The following is a 25,034-nucleotide window of genomic DNA, read 5'->3' as shown; positions in this document are numbered from 1 at the left end:
GAAAGTAGTCAGAATACTCCCTCAGATTAAGACAGAACTATCCCTCAAACGTCAGAATATTCACTCAAACTTAGTGAGAATATTCACTCAAACTTAAAACACTCTCTCAAACATAGTCAGAATACTCACTACAAACTTAGTCAGTATAATGCCCCAGACTTAGTCAGAATGCTCATTCAGATTAAATAAGGATTCTCCTTCAGATCAAGTCAGGATACTCCCTAAGACTACCTCAGACCTAGTTACAATGCTCATTCAGATTAAATAAGGATTCTCCTTCAGATCAAGTAAGGATACTCCCTAAGACTACCTCAGACCTAGTTACAATGCTCATTCAGATTAAATAAGGATTCTCCTTCAGATCAAGTCAGGATACTCCCTAAGACTACCTCAGACCTAGTTACAATGCTCATTCAGATTAAATAAGGATTCTCCTTCAGATCAAGTCAGGATACTCCCTAAGACTACCTCAGACCTAGTTACAATGCTCATTCAGATTAAATAAGGATTCTCCTTCAGATCAAGTCAGGATACTCCCTTAGACTACCTCAGACCTAGTTACAATGCTCATTCAGATTAAATAAGGATTCTCCTTCAGATCAAGTAAGGATACTCCCTAAGACTACCTCAGACCTAGTTACAATGCTCATTCAGATTAAATAAGGATTCTCCCTCAGACCTAGTCAGGATACTCCCTAAGACTACCTCAGACCTAGTTACAATGCTCATTCAGATTAAATAAGGATTCTCCTTCAGATCAAGTAAGGATACTCCCTAAGACTACCTCAGACCTAGTTACAATGCTCATTCAGATTAAATAAGGATACTCCCTCAGACCTAGTCAGGATACTCCTTAAGAATAAGTGTTACTCCATCAGGCCTAGTCATGATAATCCCTAAGACTAAGTCAGGATAGTGTCTAAGTCAGTGATAGATAATACCTCAAAATACTCCTTTAGTCTAAGTAAGAATAAGAAATAAAAATAATCCTTCCAACTTAGGAAAGTTCTTATTCACATATCAGTCCCAACACTTAGGTTCACAATGTATCCCAACTTTCATTTAAGATGGCACTGATACTTCCCTTGAGTAAATGTCCATGTTAAGATAAAGGTCACATGACTTAAATGAAAGATGAAAACTTTTCATACCATAAATAATGGCCCAACCCCAAAAGAAAGAAACAACAAAAAACAACTTTGGTTAGAGTTCAAAGGTGCGAAGTAAAGTGGTGTCGGCTTTTCTGTCATTCCAAATAGTATTTTATGAATATGACACAATGGAAACAATTGCAGGGCGTTCACCTTTGTTCAATATAATACATGCAAAAAGCCTTAATATTTGTTTTTGCTTACTTGGTCGACTTTATTGTGAAACTTGCTTTTACTCGGCGGCAGTACAGCCGATTAATCGGTTGCAACGGAGAGTATTGCCCGTCTGATGCGGAACAAATCTCCTAGTCGAAAGGCTTAGTCTCAATAGATCGCAGTGTGGTGGACACAAAATAGAAGTGTCATTCTCCCGTGTTTAACATTGAACAACTTCAGATTTATGTATGCTTGGTTTAACATTTCTGTACATTGGTATAACCTATACCCTTCACAAGTGCTTACATTTTCCTCTTTATGATATACATATTTCTCATTATATTATGTGTCATATTTAAAACTGTAGCCCTTGATTGATGATACAGGTCCAGTGTAGCTTTAAGATGAAGCTCTTTCTTCTGAATCTGAATGAAAATAAGGTTTTCCCTTTGTTTTCCACACTCCCCACAGAATTATATTTTGTTTAGAATTTCTTGATGATGGTGGTAATTCATTTATTACAAGATAAACCGACCAAATACTAACTTTTGAGCACTGAAACTACAATGTCCATCATACCTTGGTTATTTGGCATGTAACATCACCCTGTGGTTCTGTAAAAGTTTTCATTAATCTGGCTCTAATGTATTACAAATCACCAATATAAAATACAGGATTATTTCCTACAAGAAATGATGCATTACATTCTTCTATTGACTCGCACAAGCTTTTATGTAGCTTTGCCTATTGAATGTCTTATTATCTTTCCATTTTGCAGTATTCTGGAAGTGCACAATATCCTCCATTTCATAGTTTTAACAGATCATAATTTTATTCAATTCCATTATAAGCAGTTCATGAACTGATCCACCATCATAATAAGTTCCCTGTGGTGTTTTTACAGGGGACCCAAGAAGTCTAAACGCACTTGTTTCATTGGTGGGTCTGTCTTGAACTGAGTTAAGGGACATTTTCCTCGATATACTTTCTTTTACTTTTGGTTACACATAGTGCAACCAGAAACTGCACTAGCAGCATTTTGTCTGGGTCCAAACTACATAAACTTCTTCATTTCGTCTTTTGTGCAAGACTTGCCCTGATATCCAGCATTAAGCAGATCATTGTTTCGATGGCTCAGCGCAATACTGGTCTAAGTGACATTTTTACCCAAAATCACTTTTTTACATATTTTGATAATGTAAGGTCAAATACACATTCTGTGAAAATTTTAGGGTAATTTCTGCTTTTTTTGCCTTTTTTATTTACATTTAAAATAAAAGTCTATCTCAGGTAGTTCAATTTTGTCAGTGCAGTATAGGTCTAACTTGAGTTGGTCTCTTATTGCGATGTCAAATATATCAATTTTCCTCAAAAATGCTTGAGTTAGACCTTAAATGTTTCATTACCACCCATTGAAATGTGTTATAAAGAATGTGAGAATTCATGAAAACACTAGAAATTAATTGCCTCCATCAGTGCTTTGTATTAATCGCAAAATATTAGCCAATTGCATATCATGTACAAGTAACTGTAAATGAAAAATCTTGAAAAAAATTAATAATAATTTAGTGTCACAATTAAACATTTATTTTGTCTTTGAAGTCATTACATCATACTCATACTGTATTATTTGATAACACAAAGTGCAGTTGAAACTATCATTTTTGTAAAATTTAGTAAAAGACAGTGTATGTTTCTCATGCACACTTTTAAAATGGAAAATAACACGTGTTACACTAGTGGATTCATAACCTCTGAACCCCCTCTAAAAATTCATTTTTTTTTTAGTTTGACCTTTGTTTAATCATATGCTGAGATTTCCTAATTCTTAATTTTACACTTTGTTCATATTTATATAATGTGTTCTGCTTAAAATGGTGTAAGGTGGTAGACTGTACATTGTTTCACTGCCAAATCAAACTTAGCCTGTAACACAATGAACAATTTCAGGTTTGAGGGCGTTACATCTTGGGTTTTTATTTTTAAATTATGTATCTACTTCTGTATCACTCTCTTTAATCAAGTAAAGTTATTAAAGTAAATATAATATATCCCAAACTGTGATTTTATTGCTCATTAACATCACTGTTTGGAGTTCAGATGTAAGGAATTATATCACGAGGGCGTAGCATGAGTGATATAATGATGCGCATCTGAACGACAAACAGTAATGTTATCAAGCAATAAAATCACCGATTTGGATATATAATTTTGATTCTAACACGACATTAACAAATAAATGCTATGTACAGTACCTGATATTTAGCTAAATTGCGCCTGATTTGTTTCCGTTCTAAATAATATTGTCTGCGCGTCACATTTTTAGTGGTTACGTCATGTGTATAATGATTACATCACACGTCTAAATATAGAACGTCAATTCTAACACTATATCGGATTTTTTTCTATATAAACAAGGAAGGCCTGAAGCGTGCATTATTCTACAACAATGCACTCGCCGTTCTTATTATCAAAAATCAAAATATGCACACTTATATATTATAATGACCTTTTCAGTTCTTGTATTCTGATAATTTTTTACATCACACAGCTCCTTTGAATTTTCGTGAGTGCAATTGTCAAAAACTCTTTGACTTATGTGGCAGAAACAGCTATAAGTTGATAAAAATGTTTCATTTTAGATCTAAAAGCCATTAATTTTACCTATCAAATTTAATGAAATTAAAAATGTAATGACTATCAACTGCTTTTGGTATAGTATCAGTGTCAATGAGAAAATTCAAACATTTATCCATTCTAATTGTTTAGTGCTAATCTAAAGTGTGCACATGGTGCTTCAGGTGTGCGCCTTTTCATATCTGAATGAGTAAGTGGTTGCAAGTGTTAACAGCACATCTAACTTTACAAAAATGATTCTGAATTATATCATGTGCTAACAATACTTTGTTCTATGAATCCCTGATAGTCACAGGGTTGTACTGCCCTACTTTTTTCTCTAAAATATATTTGACAACCTCTTGTTATTTGGTCAAAATTTAGAGGTAAAATGACTTTGATATATAAAATGAAACACTTTTCTTAAGATATGCACAGTTTTCAGCAAAACATGTCATAAAATTTGCAAATATACTCTAAACAGTTGAAAAAGTAAATACAAAAGTTGTAATAAAAGCATGGTCTAACAGCGGTTTTCATTTTTGAAAATATTTGATATTTATAAAAGATTATATCATCAGAAAAGAGGACCACATACATTAAATTCATTAAGATTTAGCGCATAACAGTAATATTGGAATCACAGCATTTAAGCACCAATGGTGGTAATGGTGTGCATTGAGAAAATAAAATGTGTCTTCTTTGTACATTTTTTAATGTGAGTTATACAAAATGTTTATTCCCTGTTTTCAAACTTTGATGATATCATAATATATACCTGGATCGTCAGTCATCATTGTTCATGACTACTGTTCATAACACTATATGAATCAAAACTGTTTGCATTTTGTTTAGAATTCAAATTTATTGCACAGATAATCTGCAAAAGATCTTAAGTAAATCTGAATCTCAAACAAATTGAAAAAGAAGAAAGAAGTGTACTTTAATTCATCTAAAGTCAGCTCGCATGATATATTAACAGAAAAATATTACAGGATTTAGTCTTTGTAAAGTTCTTCTACAGACTTGCAAAATATTTTAATCAATGTTTGAATTAATAAAACAATTTTGTTCAAAATTTAAAATTTCTTTTATATCAGAATATTTAACATAAAACAGGTCTAACTCAAATATTTGTACCACTTTTACCAAATTGCAAGAGGGAATTTGAGTCTAACTCAAGTTAGTCTTGTATTGCGCTCAGAATTTCAGCGCAATAAAGGTCTAACTCTATAATACACAATTTGTAACATTTTAATAAAAAAATATATAAATGGCATTATTTCTTATTATAATTAATGTTAACATAGCAAAAAAATATTTTTCTAATATAAGTATTTTTGAATAAAATCAGTTTTTTGTCTCTCCTGAACATTTCCAAAAATAGCAGTTAGACCAGTATTGCGCTGAGCCATCGGTTTAAGGTGCGAGTGATTCCTGCCTATAGACATCAGGTTATATAAGTTATTTGTCATAGGTGTGTTAATCAGTTTTATGTAACACACTATCCATTAAGGGCATTAAATTTTTAGTATTTAGTAAAACAGTTTGTACCAGAGTTTGACGGGAATACAACTGCATGGTCATCCTTTTTGCTATCACGTATAAAGTATAAAGTGAAGGATCAGTTTCTACATGTACTTTCAACTTATCGTCATGGCTTTTCACTACTTTTCACTTTCTATACAGAAAACCCTAGCTTATGCAAGGCTTTACTGTATTGAGGCCTGTCCTATGACTTGTCGTTAAAATTTTGAAAAGGAGAACTCATTTTAACATCATCTACCGGACTATCTCTGTCCGTGTCATGCGTCTCTGCTGGTGAATGGAGGACTTGCCTTTCCTCGGGGTTCACTGGATCATAGGGAATCGTTTCATCATCTGAAGGCTCTCTAAACTCAGCCGTAATCGGGTAATCTACCTGCCAAGGTTGACGGAAATTTTCTTTTTTGATGGCCTAGTTGATTCAATGTTTATGCTCGCAATTTCTACTCTAGACATTCCATCACATATCCCATGGAATGTCTCCCAAAATCATGGCCAGCATCGAAACATCTACAGGATTAGGAATGGCCCTACTATCCTAAGTGTGTTCTTTCTGGCAATCTTCTTCAATGACGATTTCTCCCATACTGTCTGGTTTTGTGCGGGAACTCTTGAAAAAGTGGTTGTTTGTTTGTATAGGTGCTTGAAGTAGATGCAGGTTTTTTGCTGGCAATTTAAGTGCTAGAACTAGATCCAGACTGCTTGGTGTCATAGGTGCTAAAAACTGTCTTAGTGGATTCTAGTAGTATCCAGATTTGTTTGGTAAATGGGTGTGGATAGAATGTAGAATTGATGATAAAGTTGATTTCCTTATAGAAGGTACCTAAAACAAAGAAAAAATCTAATATATATATATATATATATATTCATTTAAGTTATGTTTATATTGTAATAGCCGTCGGTAGTCAGAGTTACCAAGAAGAGTTTTAAAGTTAACAATAGTTTTATTGTTTTAACAGTTCTTTAAAATCTATTATTATACAAAGATGTCTTATAATTATAAATGAGGTTCAGCATCTAATTAAATCTATACAGCTAGTATATAATGTTGCAGACGATAATTTATAAACGGATTAATGTCAATAGATTCTTATCCGATACTAATACCAGTGGACACAACTCGAATGCTATTAAAACGGACATAATGGACAGATGATTAGACGGACTTACTTTATACTATCAAGTATAAATACTAAAGAACTGTACGCAACTAAATATTATACTGGTCGCCGCCCGTTTTATTAGTTTTGGTCTGTGTCCACTTGATCTAAAACAACCAATGGATGGAGTCTCAGAAAGAGGGGTGTGAACCGGTCATTTTCTGAGACTCCACTCATGATATAATGACTTTTACTCATCAACAGTTAGTAATATGCATGTGATGTGAAACTTATAAAATACAATTCTTGGTAAAATAACAATCATTTTGATATACAACACTATGACAAAAAGTGACTGATCTTCATATAATCAACGAAATAGGTTACTGAACAGTGGCTGAGTTACAGACGCTCGAAATGGAGCTTTGCTATTCAAAAGCAAAATCGTAAAATATAACAATAATTCACAATTTCAAGTGACTGTGAAGTGTTTCTGAGACAAAACAATATTAAGGCATATTTTCTAATGGTTAACTCAGTCCTATAATGAACATAAACGTAAAAATTGCAGTCACCAACTACAATAACAACAAAAATGTCAGCCTCCATGAATTCGTGTGTTATTCCAGCCTCTAGTATAAAAGCCATTATAGTTGAAGTACAGTAGCTAAGTGTGTTTTACCCAGTATCTACCATCATTCTGTATATATGAACTTGTGATCGCAGTGATCTGCTCCAGATGGAGCTATTTCCTCTCCTGTCTGCTGGGCTCTTCGATGAACCTCAGTAATATTCACCATCCCCTCCTTTGCCAGACCTTTAATAGTTCCGATGACCCTTTCGTCCAGACAATTGGTATATGCTGATAGCTACAACCCCAACATAATAATTCCATTCGGTAAAATAGTGGTGTAAGCAACGTCAATCAGATAATCGCGCTGGTCATTTGAAGAATTAATAAGAGCTGTCACAGAGACGGCGCACTCGAATATTCTGCTGCTTTTCAGTACAGTAAACTTTCTTATAGCAAACACGGTTATAGCGAACTTCCGGTTATAACCCATGCGAAATGTGACTATGATTCACCATGTTCATCCATGGTTATTTGACCATGGTTAAACCATAGTGATGACATGGTTTAACAAAATAACAAATGGACCACAGTCTACAACCATGTTTTGACAGACCATGGTCAACCCAAGTTGAACCATGGTCATCTTAAGTTGAACCGTGGTCAGAAAACAATGGTCAACCAAAGTTGAACCATGGTCAGAAAACCATGGTTGCTATTGAAACCATGATTTACAGACCATGGGCCTAATCTCGTTGAAAATGTTTTTTTCTATTTTAGCTCTGGCGGCCATATTGTGCAGTAAGGCTGAACAGCTTGAGCTATTTTGAGAGAGGAACTGTTTTTAGCTCACCTGAGCACGAAGTGCTCAAAGGTGAGCTTTTGTCATCACTCTGCGTCCGTCGTGCGTCGTGCGTCGTGCGTCGTGCGTCCTTCAAAAAATGGCGTCAAACTTTTCAAACTACATCTCCTCCTAAACTACATGGCCAATTGCAACCAAACTTTACAGAAATGATCCTTAGGTGGACCCCTTTCAAAGTTGTTCAAAAATTTAAATTCCATTAAAAACTCTGGTTGCCATGGCAACCAATAAGAAAAACTTAAAAAATCTTCTTCTAAAAAACCGTAAGAGCTAGAGCTTAGATATTTGGCATGAAACATCTTCTAATGAGTGCCTACCAAGTTTGTTCAAATCAAAGCCCTAGGGTCAAAATTGGCCCCGCCCCAGGGGGTCATTGATTTTCCCTATATGCATATAGTAAAAACTTAAAAAATCTTCTTTTAAAGAACTCAAAGAGCTAGAGCTAAGATATTTAGCATGAAACATGTTCTAATGGGTGTCTACCAAGTTTGTTCAAATAAAAGCCCTGGGGTCAAAATTGGCTCCGCCCCGGGGGTCATTGATTTTCCTTATATGTGTATAGCAAAAACTTAAAAAATCTTCTTTAAAAAAACCCAAATAGCTGGAGTTTAGCTATTAAGCATGAAACATCTTCTAGTGAGTGTCTACAAAGTTTGTTCAAATCAAAGCCCTAGGGTCAAAATTGGCCCCGCCCCGGGGGTCATTGATTTTCCTTATATGACTGTGTATAGCAAAAACTTAAAAATCTTCTTTGAAAAAACCCAGATAGCTAGTGTTTAGATATAAAGCATGAAACATCTTCTAGTAAGTGTCTACCAAGTTTGTTCAAATAAAAGCCCTAGGGTCAAAATTGGCCCCGCCCCCGGGGGTCATTGATTTTCCCTATGTGCATATAGTAAAAACTTAAAAAATCTTCTTTTAAAGAACTCAAAGAGCTAGAGCTAAGATATTTAGCATGAAACATGTTCTCATGGGTGTCTACCAAGTTTGTTCAAATAAAAGCCCTGGGGTCAAAATTGGCCCCGCCCCGGGGGTCATTGATTTTCCCTATGTGCATATAGTAAAAACTTAAAAAATCTTCTTTTTAAGAACTCAAAGAGCTAGTGCTAAGACATTTAGCATGAAACATGTTCTCATGGGTGTCTACCAAGTTTATTCAAATAAAAGCCCTGGGGTCAAAATTGGCCCCGCCCCGGGGGTCATTCATTAGCTTGACTTTTTTTTTTTTTAGATATATACATATTATATATATACATATATATTTAATATTTATATATATATATATATATATATATATATATATATAAATGTATATATATATATATATATATAGATATATATATATATATACATATTATGTGTGTGTGTGTATATATATATATATATATATATATATTTATGTATGTATATGTATATATATATATATACATATACATACATATATATATATATATATATATATATATATATATATATATATATATATATATACATATACATATACATATACATATATATATATATATATATATATATATATATATATATATACATATACAACCAAGTTTGTTCAAATAAAAGCCCTGGGGTTTTAACTGGCCCCGCTCCAGGGGCCTATATACAGGTGAGCGACTTTGGGCCATCATGGCCCTCTTGTTTAATCCATTCCAGAGTTTAGGAAAAGATGTTTTAAGTTGATGATGCACGGATGACTGACATATGTTACTTGGTGATGCACGGATGACGGACATAGAGTGATCACAAAAGCTCACCTTCAGCACATTGTGCTCAGGCAAGCTAAAAAATCAATAAAATTATGCACCTTCTCATAAATTAATTGAACACTTCAACAAAAGCAATCAGTTTTCACCGTCACATGTTGCCTGATGTTAGCTTAATTAAGCAGAAGCATTGAGGGATGATGTCACAGCTATTTTGTAGCAGGCAAAAAATAAATCCTTAAAATGCCTAAATGCATTTTAAATTCTAGGACTATAACTAGGCAAAAGTCATTCAACCAGAAAACGTGTGTATTATGTGCAGTACTAAAGATAGATCAATCATGTAAAGTTTCACTAAAACTGCATTAGCAGTATAACAATAGAAGTCTGGACAGATTTTTAAAAAGATAAATTCATTAAAGGTCCTTAACTCTATTTATTATTCAAAAATTATTGGACTGATAAATGCCAAAGATATACAAAACTAGGTCTTAATTCTTATCATTCCTGTAAAATGGGAATTAATTTGTACCACAAAGAACCTATTTATGCAAATAACCAAAATTTCAATATTCCAAACAACGTCTCTCTCCAAATCTGAATTTCGTGTAACGACTTAGCGTCCTGGAAATTTCATCTTGGCATGGTCTTCTTTTTCCGCTGCTCAAGAAAGGTGGGGCAGGTGTGGAAAGGACCGAAGGGCCAGAGTCTCTGTCTGCTATGTCCAACACTTCCCTGAGTAAGGATTCCACATATTCATATGTCATTTTTTCCCTTTTTATTTTTATAGAGAATTCATCCCCTGTCTTGTATTTTGGGAATGCGATTTGAATGGCAACATTACCATCTTTATTTACAGCAGACTTTCTTTTGCTGTTTTCGTTGAAATGCAGAGCAGCAAGATGTTGTCTGAAATTAGAAATTGAACCATGAAAATCTTAATAATTATTTACTCTATATTTTAATGTACCATTAACACTTCTATACATTTTCTTTAAACTACAAATGTTCTCATTTAAATCAATTCATTATGTCTCCCCCACCTCGGGGGGAGACATATTGTTTTTGCCCTGTCCGTCAGTCCGTCCGTCCGTCAGTCCGTCCGTCAGTCCGTCCGTCCATTCTTCGTTTCCGGACGATAACTAGAGTTCCTTTTGACCTACAGCCCTCAAACTTCATAGGATGATTGGTCTTATAGAGCTGATGATCCCTATTGTTTTTGGGGTCAGTAGGTCAAAGGTCAAGGTCACACTGACCGTTGGTCAATTTCTCGTTTCCGGATGATAACTAGAGTTCCTTTAGACCTACAGACCTCAAACTTCATAGGATGATTGGTCTTATTGAGCAGATGATCCCTATTGTTTTTGGGGTCAGTAGTTAAAAGGTCAAGGTCACAGTGACCGTTGGTCAATTTCTCGTTTCCGGACGATAACTAGAGTTCCTTTTGACCTACAGCCCTCAAACTTCATAGGATGATTGGTCTTATAGAGCTGATGATCCCTATTGTTTTTGGGGTCAGTAGGTCAAAGGTCAAGGTCACACTGACCGTTGGTCAATTTCTCGTTTCCGGATGATAACTAGAGTTCCTTTAGACCTACAGACCTCAAACTTCATAGGATGATTGGTCTTATTGAGCAGATGATCCCTATTGTTTTTGGGGTCAGTAGTTCAAAGGTCAAGGTCACAGTGACCGTTGGTCAATTTCTCGTTTCCGGATGATAACTAGAGTTCCTTTTGACCTACAGCCCTCAAACTTCATAGGATGATTGGTCTTATAGAGCAGATGATCCCTATTGTTTTTGGGGTCAGTAGGTCAAAGGTCAAGGTCACAGTGACCGTTGGTCAATTTCTCATTTCCGGATGATAACTAGAGTTCCTTTTGACCTACAACCCTCAAACTTCATAGGATGATTGGTCTTATTAATCAACCTTGTATATAAACCTCCGTCTTTGCCGATTAACTTGTTCCTTCAAAAGCTTACCCTTGTCTTGGAAAATTCACCAACAGAAAACTGCATAGTTCTAGGAGACTTCAACATTGACCTCATTCAATATTTAGAACATCCATTGACCCACACTATGTTACGACATCGCTTTAAACAAATAATAAACAAGGCTACTACAGCACACAACACACTTATTGACCATATCTACCAGAGAGGCTTGATTGTGAAAACGAGTGGAGTCATCCCAACACACTACAGTTATCATGATTTGACATACATTGAAATTTGAGTTGTCTTTCAATAGTGTAAAAAATCTGACAATATGAACGTTTGTTTCAAGTATCATCAAAATCCTTCAAAGGGTTGAAGAGTTATGGAGCAGACACAATTTCCTTTAATTTCGTTTGTGAAACTATATATGATATGACATTCAAGTGTCAAGTAGACCTTGACCTTGGAACCAGCCATACGAAACATGTACTCTACACGTTCTCTGGATGTGGTGAATTTTTGTTTCAAGTATCTACCAGAGAGGCTTCATTGTGAAAACGAGTGGAGTCATCCCAACACACTACAGTTATCATGATTTTACATACATTGTAATTTGAGTTGTCTTTCAATAGTGTAAAAAAATCTGACAATATGAACGTTTGTTTCAAGTATCATCAAAATCCTTTAAAGGTTTGAAGAATTATGGAGCAGACACAATTTAATTTAATTTCATTTGTGAAACTATATATGATATGACCATCAAGTGCAATTTCGTTTGACGCCCGCCTGCCATACGCTGATTGAATAACCAGGATTTTCAAAATTGAATACCTGGTTAAAAACAAACAGTTTAGGAAGCATCTTCTCATACAACCTTAACAATAGAAACCATCCATAGACAGCCTTCATTGAAGTGACTACCGGGTATTTACATTATCTTATCTCCATTTCCATTCCTGTTTCCATTCACAGTTATTCTCAGCAGTGGGGGAGACATGCGCTTTTTTACAAAAGCATCCTCTAGTTAGAATTAGAAATACACTGTGTAAGGATGAAAAGAACTTAAAAGCTCCATGTTTAAAAACTTAAGACTGAGAACAAAGGTTTCCCTTTCATTAGTATTTAATACAGAAAATGTAAATGAACCAGTCACTTAAATACATCTAATTCATTTTTGGTATGTCATATTAAATGTGGAATTGATTGTTGGCTGGTGTTGGCTACATCACCAACATGATTAAAGATATACTATATACTTTATTAATATAAAATAAAATGTTCTGACTGCACACAAAGTAGACCTGCTATGCATACAATTCTACACATGTTAGGTGGTCACAGTATGAATGTACAATGTCATTTTTAGCTCACCTGTCACAAAGTGACAGGGTGAGCTTTTGTGATCGCTTTTCGTCCGGCGTCCGTCCGGCGTCTGTCCGTAAACTTTTGCTTTAAATGACATCTCCTCATAAACCTCTAAGCCAATTTCATCCAAACTTCACAGGAATGTTCCTTTGGTGGTCACCTTAAAAAATTGTTCAAAGAATTTAATTCCATGCAGAACTCTGGTTGCCATGGCAACTGAAAGAAAAAACTTTAAATATCTTCTTTTAAAAAAACCATAAGAGCTAGAGCTTAGATATTTGGCATGAAACATCTTCTAGTGAGTGTCTACTAAGTTTGTTCAAATAAAAGCCCTGGGGTCAAAATTGGCCCCGCCCCGGGGGGTCATTGATTTTCCCTATATGCATATAGTAAAAAGTTACAAAATCTTCTTTGAAAGAACTCAAAGAGCTAGAGCTAAGATATTTAGCAGGAAACATCTTCTAATGTGTGTCTACTTAGTTTGTTCAAATAAAAGCCCTGTGGTCAAAATTGGCCCCACCCCAGGGGGTCATTGATTTTCCTTATATGTGTATAGCAAAAACTTAAATAACCTTCTTTGAAAAAAACCAAATAGCTAGAGTTTAGATATTAAGCATGAAACATCTTTTAGTGAGTGTCTACAAAGTTTGTTCAAATAATAGTCCTGTGGTCAAAATTGGCCCCGCCCCGGGGGGTCTTGATTTTCCCTATATATGCATATATTAAAAACTTAAAAAGTCTTCTTTGTAAAAAACCCAAATAGCTAGAGTTAGATATTAAGCTTGAAACATCTTCTTATAAGTGTCTACAAAGTTTGTTCAAATAAAAGCCCCGGGGTCAAAACTGGCCCCGCCCCAGGGGTGTCACTGTTTTTAACTATATGTGTGTAGTAAAAACTTAAAAATCTTCTTTTAAAAACCCCAATGAACTAGAGCTTAGATGTTTAGCATGAAATATCTTCTTATGGATGCCTACCAAGTCTGTTCAAAAAGAAGCCCTCGGGTGAAAATTGGCCCTGCCGTGGGGGGGGGGGGGGAGCGAATGAGATCATTGTTTTTCATTACATGTGTGTAGTAAAAGCTTAACATTGTGAAACATCTTCTAGTGAGTGTCTACAAAGTTTGTTCAAATAAAAGCCCTGGGGTTTAAACTGGCCCTGCTCAGGGGGCCTATATACAGGTGAGCGACCTCAGGGCCATCATGGCCCTCTTGTTAATTGTAAGGAAGTAAAAACTTTGCTAAACAGCTATTAGGGAACAAAGCTCCTATACATAGTTAAATTCACTCTTTTATTCAAATTAAGAGATATTCAGTAAGAATTTTATAGATTTAAATAAATTTCCATGATTAAATATTTTACTCAAGGATGAGCATAGTACAATGTATATCTATAGGCAGACATTTCCTTTGTTATTGAAATTATATACTGACCTGCATAATTGACCATGAAATGTGTAGGAATGCAGTTTGGGGGCGAAATGGTTTACAACACTATGATATGCCTCGAGGTCAGATGTCTGTGGGTCAGTTGAAAGTTTGCGAATGTCGTTACACAATCGTGTGTTTGTTATTAGGTCTTCAACTTTGGCACATGCCTTGGTTCCTAAAATACAAAAAAATGTTACTGATAACCTTTCAAATATGTTATGTAAATCACAAATGAATTTGGTAAATACATTTTATTATCAATGACGACTGATTCAATGTAGATTACACCATCCTTTAGTGTACATGATATTTATGCCCCCGCCATGTAATGGCCGGGGCATATAGTGTTACCCTGTTCCGTCCTTCCGTCATTCTGTCATTCCGTCATCATCAGTTTCCGTTCATTATCTTAAGAACGGTTGCACACATTCAACTCAAATTTGACATATGGATATGTCATGAGAAAATACAGGTCAAGTTCGAATTTGGTCATGGTTCGATGATTTTTGGCAGAGTTATGCCCCTTTTACTTTGAAAACAATATGAAATTTTCAGTTTCCGTTCATTATCTCCCCAAAGGTACAACACATTCAACTCAAACTTGACATATGGATATGTCATGAAAAAGATACAGGTCAAGTTTGAATTTGGTCATGGTTCGATGATTTTTGGCAGAGTTATGCCCCTTTCACTTTGAAAATAATATGAAATTTTCAGTTTCCGTTCATTATCTCCCCAACTGTACAACACATTCAACTCAAACTTGATATATGGATATGTCATGAGAAAATACAGGTCAAGTTCGAATTTGGTCATGGTTTGATGATTTTTGGCAGAGTTATGCCCCTTTTACTTTGAAAACAATATGAAATTTTCAGTTTCCGTTCATTATCTCCCCAAAGGTACAACACATTCAACTCAAACTTGACATATGGATATGTCATGAAAAAGATACAGGTCAAGTTTGAATTTGGTCATGGTTCGATGATTTTTGGCAGAGTTATGCCCCTTTCACTTTGAAAATAATATGAAATTTTCAGTTTCCGTTCATTATCTCCCCAAAGGTACAATACATTCAACTCAAACTTGACATATGGATGCGTCAAAGGAATGCGCAGGTCAAGTTCAAATTTAGTCATGGTTCAATGATTTTTGGCAGAGTTATGCCCCTTTCACTTTAAAAGTAATATGAAATTTTCAGTTTCCGTTTATTATCTCCCCAATGGTACAACACATTCAACTCAAATATGACATATGGATATGTTTTAAGAATGCCCAGGCCAAGTTCGAATTTGGACTTGGTTCAATGATTTTTGGCAGAGTAATGCCCCTTTCACTTTGAAAATAATATGAAATTTACAGTTTCTGTTCATTATCTACCCAACAGTGTTACATATTCAACTTAAATTTGACATATGGATATGTCAAAGGAATGGGCAGGTCAAGTTGGAATTTGGTCATGGTTTGATGATTTTTTGGCAGAGTTATGTCCCTTTCACTTTGAAAATAATATAGATACATCTTAGGAATAAGCAGTTTAAGTTTGAATTTGGTCGTGGTTCAATGATTTTAGACAAACTTATCTTTCCTGAATGTTGGTAAAATTTTGAACTTTCAGTTTCAGCACTCTAGCCATTATTTTGGCTACAAATATGCAATATGCTATTTTTAAAAGGTTAAGACTGAATAATTTCAGTGCCTTGTATGAAAATGGTTTGTGTTAACATTGAAAAGTTTTAAGGGCTTTGAACTTAAAATGAAAAAAATAATTAATGCACCATCTGAAATTTTGGCTGCATGCGGGGGCATCCGTGGCATGATGACACATTTCTAGTTTATGTTATATTGTACATGTATATAGACTTGATATAATTTGTTTAAATGTAATGATTTCATGTTTCTGTATGGAACAAAAATGGAACAAAAGTGTTCAGATGTTCTTAATCATCTATTAATTCATATTCTTTAGTTAAAAGAATTTAGTTTATAAATTATAATTATATTTTTAAGTTTGTATTGATGCTGTCAGCTAACAGCCACCACTAAATGTGTTCTTTAAAGCAGTGTGGCCATTGAATATATATGAACCTGGTTTAAGCCATTGTCTTGACTCCAAGTCACCATGCAGACAGGATGGAAACCTAGGACCATGACCATTGTGAATGTTCTGTATGTGATTTGACAGAGATAACCATTTGGCTAAGATGGTTTCTCTGTCTCCATCTGGAGTTGAGGCAGCAGCCCAGTAGACATGGTTACTAATACTTTTTATCCATTTTCCAATGATTTCACAATCTTTCTGTTTTGATAGTGCAGTTAGCTTTTTCTTATTACTTTTGGCTACATGCCACACATCATAAGTATGTCTCACATTAACCAAATTCTCTCGAATCCACTTTTGAATCTGGACGTGGCGATCTGTTTTAGACTACATGTAGCAAGCTTCAGGCCTTCAAGTTCCATATGGCTACCTAAGGTTACTACTCTTGACTTGGTTGTTTTGCACTAATTTGATTTCAATAACCCTTCCAGAGCGGATGTCAAGAAGAGAGTAAGAACCATATTTGGCACAATGTCCAGGGCTGTCAGACCTACCATCACCAGCAAGTATAACTTTCCCAGGTCTTGATCTTATTCCTTCCAGCATTGCATTTCTTGTTCAATTCCAAATTTTTTCAATAGCTGGCCACATATATCCTCTTTGATATTTATAGAAAGTTGTAGCACTAACACTAGAAAAATGTATAAATTTAAACATTCGCAAAACTTTCTCTATATTCACAGCAGAAAACAACACTGCACTTGATATTAAAATGTTCCCTGCTGGTCGTTTCCCGATCATTGGCTGGGAATGCCATTCTCTGATATGCCCACATGAACACTCTTGTAGGACACTTATAAAACTTCCCAGTCTCTGTTTGATGTGAGCCGAAGTGTTTGAGAAACAGACTGTACTTATTGTGAATAGAGACATAAGACATTGTTCGAAAACCATGTACTTTGGGGTCTTCAGTGTGTCAGATCTAAAAAATAAAAGAGACAATTAAATGTTTATTTTCACATTATAACTAAAATAACAACTGTGTTATCAGTGAAACAGAAGAAATTAAAACTTGAATAGGACACACATATCCCCCTAAGTATCTGAAAGATGTTATATACAGTCAAACTTCTTTCGCTCAAACTCGGAGGGTCTGTGCAAATTTGTTCGAGAGATTGGTAGTTTGAGCCAACCGAGGTTTAACTAGGACAAGGCCTAAATGTTTTCCAGCTTAGATAGGTGGATTGAAAGTACGTCATTAGTTCGTCGAATACGTCATTATTTTAAATATTATCCCCCGTATTAACGGTACACTGTGTTAATCTAATAAATCTATGTTCATTTAAATGGTTGAGTTCGATTGGGTAATCATTTTCATTTGAAGAAACTTGGTAGACATCCAATAGAAGATGTTTTATGCAAAATATTTAAGATTTAGCTCTTTTGGATTTTCACAAGAAGAGTTTTAAGTTTTAACTATATACATGTATATATAAGTAAAATCAATGAACCCCTAGGATGGGGCTACATTTTGACCTGAAGGCTTTTATTTGAACAAACTTTGTAGACACCCATTTAATTGTTTCATGCTTAATATCTAGACCTTTGCTCTTTGGGGTTTTTAAAGAAGATTTTCTTAGTTTTTACAAGAAAGATATGTAAGGAAAATCAGACCCCCGGGGCAGGGCCAATTTAACCCTTGGGCTTTTATTTGAACAAATTTGGTAGACACTCACTAACAGATGTTTCATACTTAATTTCTAAGCTCTAGCGCTATTGGTTATTTAAAAGATTTTTAAGTTTTTACTATAGACATATAATTAAAATCAATGACCCGACCCCCAGGATGGAGCCAATTTGACCCTGGGGATTTTATTTGAACACATTTGATATACACTCACTAGAAGATGCTTCATGCCAAATATCTAAGATCTAGCTAAAAGTTAATGGACTGTCGCCGGACGAAAAGAGATCACAAAAGCTCAACATGTCACTTTGTAACAGGCAAGCTAAAAAAAAGCTGTCAAAGATGCTCAAATTTTGAGTACTGACTTTTGAATGAGAGCTTTGCCAGTTAAAGGGCTGATAAATATTAACTAAATTTTAACTTAAGAATGGGCATAACTATGTGTTGTCTGAATTGTTGCTTCTTTCCAAGTATGGAGATAATAAATTCATTAATTACCAAGTTACAGTCAATTATAGCAAGTCAGTGAAAATTTAATAATTTTACCTTCAAGGTAAATATCATAAAAGACACAAGCTAAAAAGCTTAACAAAGTAACATGCACAGTCTTTGTCACCAACAATCAATCTAAATTTCAAGCTTAGAATGCAAGTTACAGTTTTCAAACTTTAAATCAATCCTCACCTGTCCCAATCTTCATCAATGATAGTATCATCTTCACTGTCATCCATATCTGATGTTGGTTCCCAAGTAGAGTCATGTTTTTCGGTGGCGGAACTGAATGTTGTGTTTGGGGATGTACACTTACTGATTGGTGTTGATACTGGGGTGGAGGTCTTCTGCATGGTGGGGGTAGCTGGCATTGGTTGAAAATCAAGAGGATCAACCTGTGTCTCCTTTGTGACACTATAGGATTCTCTGAGGTCTGTGAGTTTGTACTGTGTACCTGAAATAATTATTATTTTATCCATAAAAAGAATGAATACCCACAACACAAATTTTCTAAAAATTAATAGTACCTTATTCTTGTTTGAAATGTGACAAAATATTATTATCTACCTTTAAACTATCAAAAATTGAAAATGAATGAATGAATTCTTGCATAATTTCTTTTACTATTGTACCACATACAATAAAATACTCTAAAGCTTTTTCACTCCAGTTGTGAAGATAAACACATTCAGTATAATGAAATGTATGCAATTGAATATACAGTTAACTATTATCCTTATTTCTTTATATTATATATCATTCTGTTTCACTGTAGCGAGTAGAACCACTTTGTACCAATTGTACTTCCCAATCATTTGAGTTTGGATACAAAACATGGCAAATTCAAAAGAAGTTACCGATAGTCTGATACCGAAGTTTAGTTCAACTTCCTTAGTCTCAGATGTTTTCAAAGATGCATAAAGTATGTCCTGAAGTACCTGTAACAATTCAATTCACTTGATTTAGTCCCCTTAAGCTTGTCGGAGCATAATTGAGTCAGTATAAGTCTGATTTACTTCAAACTTGATATGCATGCTTCTTTCAATAACCCGAAGTGCAGTGCGAAGGACCAGTACTCTGCACTTCTTAATTTTTGAGTTATTGCCCTTTGTTAATTTTCATACTTTTATTTTGTCCGGGCCATTTCTCTTCAACTATAAAAGAAACATCGATATTGGTGTTTATGTCCATGGTATTGATAAAGACATTGTTATCAGTGAGTGAAATGTCAATCACATTTGCTGTATCAAGCGCTGTAACTGCTAAGGAACTCTCTCCAATTGTGAACCCAGTAGCAGAGTCTTGGCTACTGACTGTTGCAGAGGTAACTACCTCAGAATGGACAGTACTGCCAGAAAAGGTCACCACAACAGGTTGCCCTATGAAAAGTTTGAGTGTGCCAGCTTCAATGGTCAGTGTGTAGACCCCTTCTTCTTTTACTTTTATGGATTGTTTATTGCAGTCAGCATAAATTATGTCATTGTTTTTTTCCCAAATGTACTTCACATCATGAACTGGTGGGTCTGCTAAAACACCCAGTAATAAGAAATTTGGAATATCTTCTTCAATGCCAAATATAACATCTGGTCCATAAAACAACACATTGTTTTGCCTTTCAGTGGTGTCATTTTGAGACTGTGGATGATACTTCACATTATCATTTTCGAATTCAGTTACAAAAAATCCATGCTCTTGTGGATGAAAATGCTCAAATTCCTGTTCATGATCATGAACCATATTATAGCAAGAAAGAGTTGAGTAACAGGATATAGCAGAGTCACATCTGTTATCATACACGGATGCAACTGTTTTCTGATACTTAATTTTGACAGTTCCAGCCTGAATTCCATTCACATAAAATGATGGTGGGCTCTCAATACCTTTCTTTTTTGTGCGCATATACAGATGAGACTGCGAAGAATATAATCCATGAGCCTTTAGGTAACTCTGGAAACTGCAAGGATTTCCTTCCAAGTCCTCAAAGTCAGTTATTTCATTTCCAGCAAAATTTGCTAGACCTATCTCTATTTCACTCCGTTTTCCCTGTTGACTTTCATTGTTTGGAAAGAAGCGTTTCTTTCCCTCCTCTATGATACTTTTGACACATATTGGTTCATCAGACTTATATTCAATCCTTCGCGTTCCCCCACCTCTCTTCACAGTTAATACCCGATACTTCTCACGGTCAAAGTGTTGCCAGCCTAAGGACAGCTTGTAGTGTGTGTGTTTACCTCGTCTTGTAACTGGTAAATCCCCCGCCTTTTCGAAGAAAAAAGGGGGATATAGAAATAGGCTCCGTCCGTCTGTCCGTCCGTCCGCACTCACAGGAGAGTAATTATGTGGCTAGAGGGACAATAGGTAACTGTTCTTTCTCTTTGATGTCATTCATTCCGTAATGCTTTTATGTGGCTATTTTCTTTTGTGTGGCTAAAAAGAACAATAGAGAGAACAATAGAGTAGCCACATAATTACTCTCCTGTTAGAACGTCCGTCCGTCCGTCCGTCTGTCCGTCCGTCACACTTTCGTGTCCGGTCCATAACTTTGTCATTTATGAAAGGAATTTGAAATAACTTGGCACAAATGTTTGTTATAATAAGACGATGTGTCATGCGCAACAACCAGACCCCTACCTCCAGGGTCAAGGTCGCACTTGCTCATTCAAGGTCAACATTGTCTATTTGAGGGTATATGTCGTGTCCGGTCCATAACTTTCTTATCTATGAAGGGATTTTGTAAATACTTGCCATAATTGTTCACAATAATCAGACGATGTGTCATGCGCAAAAACCAGTCACCTACCTTCAAGGTCAAGGTCACACTTGGAGGTCAAATATTAACATAGTCTGTTACAGGGTATATTTCGTGTCCGGTCCATAACTTTCTTATCTATGAAGGGATTTTGTAAATACTTGCCATAATTGTTCACAATTATCAGACGATGTGTCATGCGGAAAAAGCAGTCACCTACCTTCAAGGTCAAGGTCACACTTGGAGGTCAAATATTAACATAGTCTGTTACAGGGTATATTTCGTGTCCGGTCCATAACTTTCTTATCTATGAAGGGTTTTTGTAAATACTTGCCATAATTGTTCATAATAATCAGACGATGTGTCATGCGCAAAAACCAGTCACCTACCTTCAATGTCAAGGTCACACTTGGAGGTCAAATATTAACATAGTCTGTTACAGGGTATATTTCGTGTCCGGTCCATAACTTTGTCATTTATCAAAGGAATCTGAGATAACTTGGCACAAATGTTTGTTATAATAAGACGATGTGTCATGCGCAACAACCAGACCCGTACCTTCAGGGTCAAGGTCGTACTTGTTCATTCAAGGTCAACATTGTGTATTTGAGGGTATATGTCGTGTCCAGTCCATAACTTTCTTATCTATGAAGGACTTTTGTAAATACTTGCCATAATTGTTAACAATAATCAGATGATGCGTCATGCGCAAAAACCGGTCACCTACCTCCAAGGTCAAGGTCACACTTGGAGGTCAAATACTTACATAGTCTGTTACAGGGTATATTTTGTGTCAGGTCTATAATTTTTTCATAGATCAAAGGATTGTGAAAATACTTTGCACAAATAGTCACTATAATAAGAGGATGTGTCATGCGCAACACCTGCATCCCTACCTCCAAGGTCAAGGTCACACTTAGAGGTCAAAAATTAACATAGTCTGTTATAGGGTATATTTTGTGTTGAATCTAGAACTTCTTCATAGTTCAAGGGATTTTGAAATAACTTGGCACAAATAGTCACAATAATAAGACGTTATGTCATGCACAACACCTGCTCCCCTACCTCCAAGGTCAAGTTCACACTTAGAGGTCAAAGCTTAACATGATAGATTTTTAAATTCCGTGTTTCATTTTATTTTTTTAACAAATTTATTGTTACATTTGCAGATCTAGCATTGATCATAATTTTGGACTGAATGTCCTGAGATCCATACCTCAATCTTTTGAAATAGCAAAATTTTATGCTTCATATAAAACTCCCGGGGCGGGGGACGTTGGTAACTCTGTTACAAATTCTTGTTCTGAAAGTGTTAAATATAGTGACATATATTTCAGTTCTATGTTTTTTTTTAAAGTAACAAGGCTGTCTGAAATTATAGCGGGAGCTTTATGCAGTCATTCAAAATGAAATGGATAATGTTTTTCAATTATATGACCTACTGACCTAGCTTTTGACCAGACATTATTCAATTTCACATGCATGGTAAGAACCATAAATGTAAACATTTTTTGTTTGTTCTGGGTTTAGAGCCCCTTTTGAACAGAATTTCAGTTATGCAACGGCAGGCAGTTAACTTAAGCAGTGTTCAGGGATTCTGTACCAGTATAAACCTGTTCTCTGCAAGTAACTGCCAACTTCCTCAAATGAATCCGAGGAGAAGGACGGATGATTTAAGACAAAATGTTGTTTATCAAAAAGCCACGGAGAACATGTGCCTAGCTAGCCCAAGAATCGGACTCACAATCCCGAGATCCATAGATCTGCGCTCTCCCTATTGAGCTAGGTGGGCGGGCTATAAACATTCTGAGCAAGAGTCATAAATCTTTGGCAATAAATATGGCTGGTACCTTTATAAGGTTTTCCTATTATACAATGTATGACTTAGTGTATTTATATTCATATAATTATCATATGTTATGTTACATGTATTTTAAAAATCCTTCGACAGGTGACAGACTTATGGCTCACATATGCAGTGTGACAGAGACAGATGGACAGACATTGTGCATCTCTATTCCCAACTGTTTTTCTGTGGAATGGTAGGGGACAAAATCATAGCCTGTAATGACCAAATAAGGTTTTTAATTATAAGACCTATTGACCTAACCTCTAACCCAATGTTATGTTGTACGTATGTAGAACTTATCAATACAACTGTTCCTCCGACATCTGGCATGGTCTATTAATGCAACTGACATGTTCTCATAGGAACTTTTTGTATTTTGAAATTATAGTTAAATTATGAGTTTACATACTCACCATTGTAATGTTTTCAGTCATGGACCTTGACTTTTTCTTAGCCTTTAATTTCTCAACAAGTGACGTAATCCTTTCTCTTCTCTTCTGAAAAATAAATCACTTTCTTAACTGTGGTTTTAGAAAGGGTACAAGAGCTGTAGGAAGACAGTGTGCTTCACTATTCTCAGTGCTCGATAGTATATGAATACATGTATATACAAGCCATCTTGTGGAAATTGTTCATATCCAATAAGGTCAAGTAATGTATAAATCTTCTAAGTGAAAAAAGGGTCATAATTCTAGCCCACTGCTCACTACAGTTGTGGTCATCATGTTGGTAAACAAGTGTGCAAAATATAAAAAGCAATATGCCAATGTACTTTGAAAAAATATCTGGGATGGTACCTAAACCTTGGCATAGATTTATAATCATAATAATTCATATTCTAAATGTGACAGAACCATAATTCTGGCAAAATTGTTATCTTGAGTTGTCTGCTTTTGCTTTTGTTCGTATACTGGGGTCATAATGGTAAACAAGTATGCAAAATACGTATGTAATATGTCAGTGGACATTGAAAATATTTGGGTTTATATTGTATGCCACCTCTAATGCGGGGGTCAGTAAGATTGCTCCCCTATTCATAGAACAGTTATGCTAAGTTGCTCCAAGTTATGCTTTTGCAAAAAAATAGATCTTCCTTTTACCAACACTTGACAATTATAAAGGAAGAATTTGAATGAAATGACAACATTTTGCAAACAGAGAAAATTGCAAATTTTGTTTTATTTGAGTGTGTTCATAAGCAGTAATGGGAAATGTAACACTGCCTCTCTGACATCCACTTGTGACTTGTGATCGGCATACGGACACAGGAACAATACAGTGATAATCTACAAGATATTGATCAGACTTGTATTGAACTTTAGTCTCTGCATATTATTTATACATTTTCTCTGCTCTGGTACAACTATCCAACTACCCGAGACTTTCTATAGTTTGACATATTAATTAATTCTTAAAACTTATAAACTTGGTATTCATAGTTAAGTATGGAAGCCCTGGAGGGCCATTTTAAATTAATACCTAATTATTAAAACTTAATTATTAATAATTAAAACTTAATAATTAATATTTAAAAATAAAAACTTAATTATTAATTTCTAATTATTAAAATTAAAATTAAATATTTATTTATTAGCTATTATATATATATAGCGTGATCGGCAGACACAACACAGCATAGAACTGCCCGTGGTCTTTACGTTACTTACGCTACAGTTTCTGCCCGTTGTCTTTACGTTACTTACCCTATAGAGCTTGCAAATGTACAGGTATGTTTTTTATTGTAAGAAGTTATAATTAATTCCA

The 25,034-nt window shown here is 35.1% G+C and overlaps 2 protein-coding genes across 2 annotated transcripts; both read right to left on the bottom strand.

Moving 5' to 3' along the window:
• Positions 1-9,828: 9,828 nt before the first annotated feature.
• On the bottom strand, positions 9,829-17,099 carry LOC132743656 (uncharacterized). The gene is made up of 4 exons (XM_060732208.1): positions 17,048-17,099; positions 16,541-16,870; positions 14,456-14,627; positions 9,829-10,631 (listed from the first exon to the last, which is right to left on the bottom strand). The coding sequence occupies exons 1-4, from the start codon at positions 17,097-17,099 to the stop codon at positions 10,289-10,291; spliced, it is 897 nt and encodes a 298-aa protein (XP_060588191.1). The 3' UTR covers positions 9,829-10,288.
• LOC132743657 (uncharacterized) lies at positions 16,958-19,357 on the bottom strand. The gene is made up of 2 exons (XM_060732210.1): positions 18,865-19,357; positions 16,958-17,475 (listed from the first exon to the last, which is right to left on the bottom strand). The coding sequence occupies exons 1-2, from the start codon at positions 19,149-19,151 to the stop codon at positions 17,112-17,114; spliced, it is 651 nt and encodes a 216-aa protein (XP_060588193.1). The 5' UTR covers positions 19,152-19,357; the 3' UTR covers positions 16,958-17,111.
• Between the last annotated feature and the right edge of the window lie 5,677 nt (positions 19,358-25,034).

This window comes from Ruditapes philippinarum, unplaced genomic scaffold (genome assembly GCF_026571515.1).
Source record: "Ruditapes philippinarum isolate M1 unplaced genomic scaffold, ASM2657151v2 ctg13042_1_1_1_1, whole genome shotgun sequence".
In the NCBI taxonomy this organism is placed as follows: Eukaryota; Metazoa; Mollusca; class Bivalvia; order Venerida; family Veneridae; genus Ruditapes; species Ruditapes philippinarum.
Note: the sequence above shows the minus strand (reverse complement) of the source record. Positions and strands in the feature narration are given on the sequence as shown.

What these genes read in the sequence shown, in the direction of transcription:
- LOC132743657 (XM_060732210.1), bottom strand. Translation starts at nt 19,151, where the DNA reads ATGGATAAAATAATAATTATTTCAGGTACACAGTACAAACTCACAGAC. An exon ending in ATTGATGAAGATTGGGACAG is followed by an intron (nt 17,476 to 18,864) that starts GTGAGGATTGAT and finishes TTTATTTTTTAG; the next exon opens with ATCTGACACACTGAAGACCC.
- LOC132743656 (XM_060732208.1), bottom strand. Translation starts at nt 17,099, where the DNA reads ATGCTGGAAGGAATAAGATCAAGACCTGGGAAAGTTATACTTGCTGGT. An exon ending in AGTTATACTTGCTGGTGATG is followed by an intron (nt 16,871 to 17,047) that starts GTAGGTCTGACA and finishes AGTCTAAAACAG; the next exon opens with ATCGCCACGTCCAGATTCAA. An exon ending in TTTCATGGTCAATTATGCAG is followed by an intron (nt 10,632 to 14,455) that starts GTCAGTATATAA and finishes TTCTAATTTCAG; the next exon opens with ACAACATCTTGCTGCTCTGC.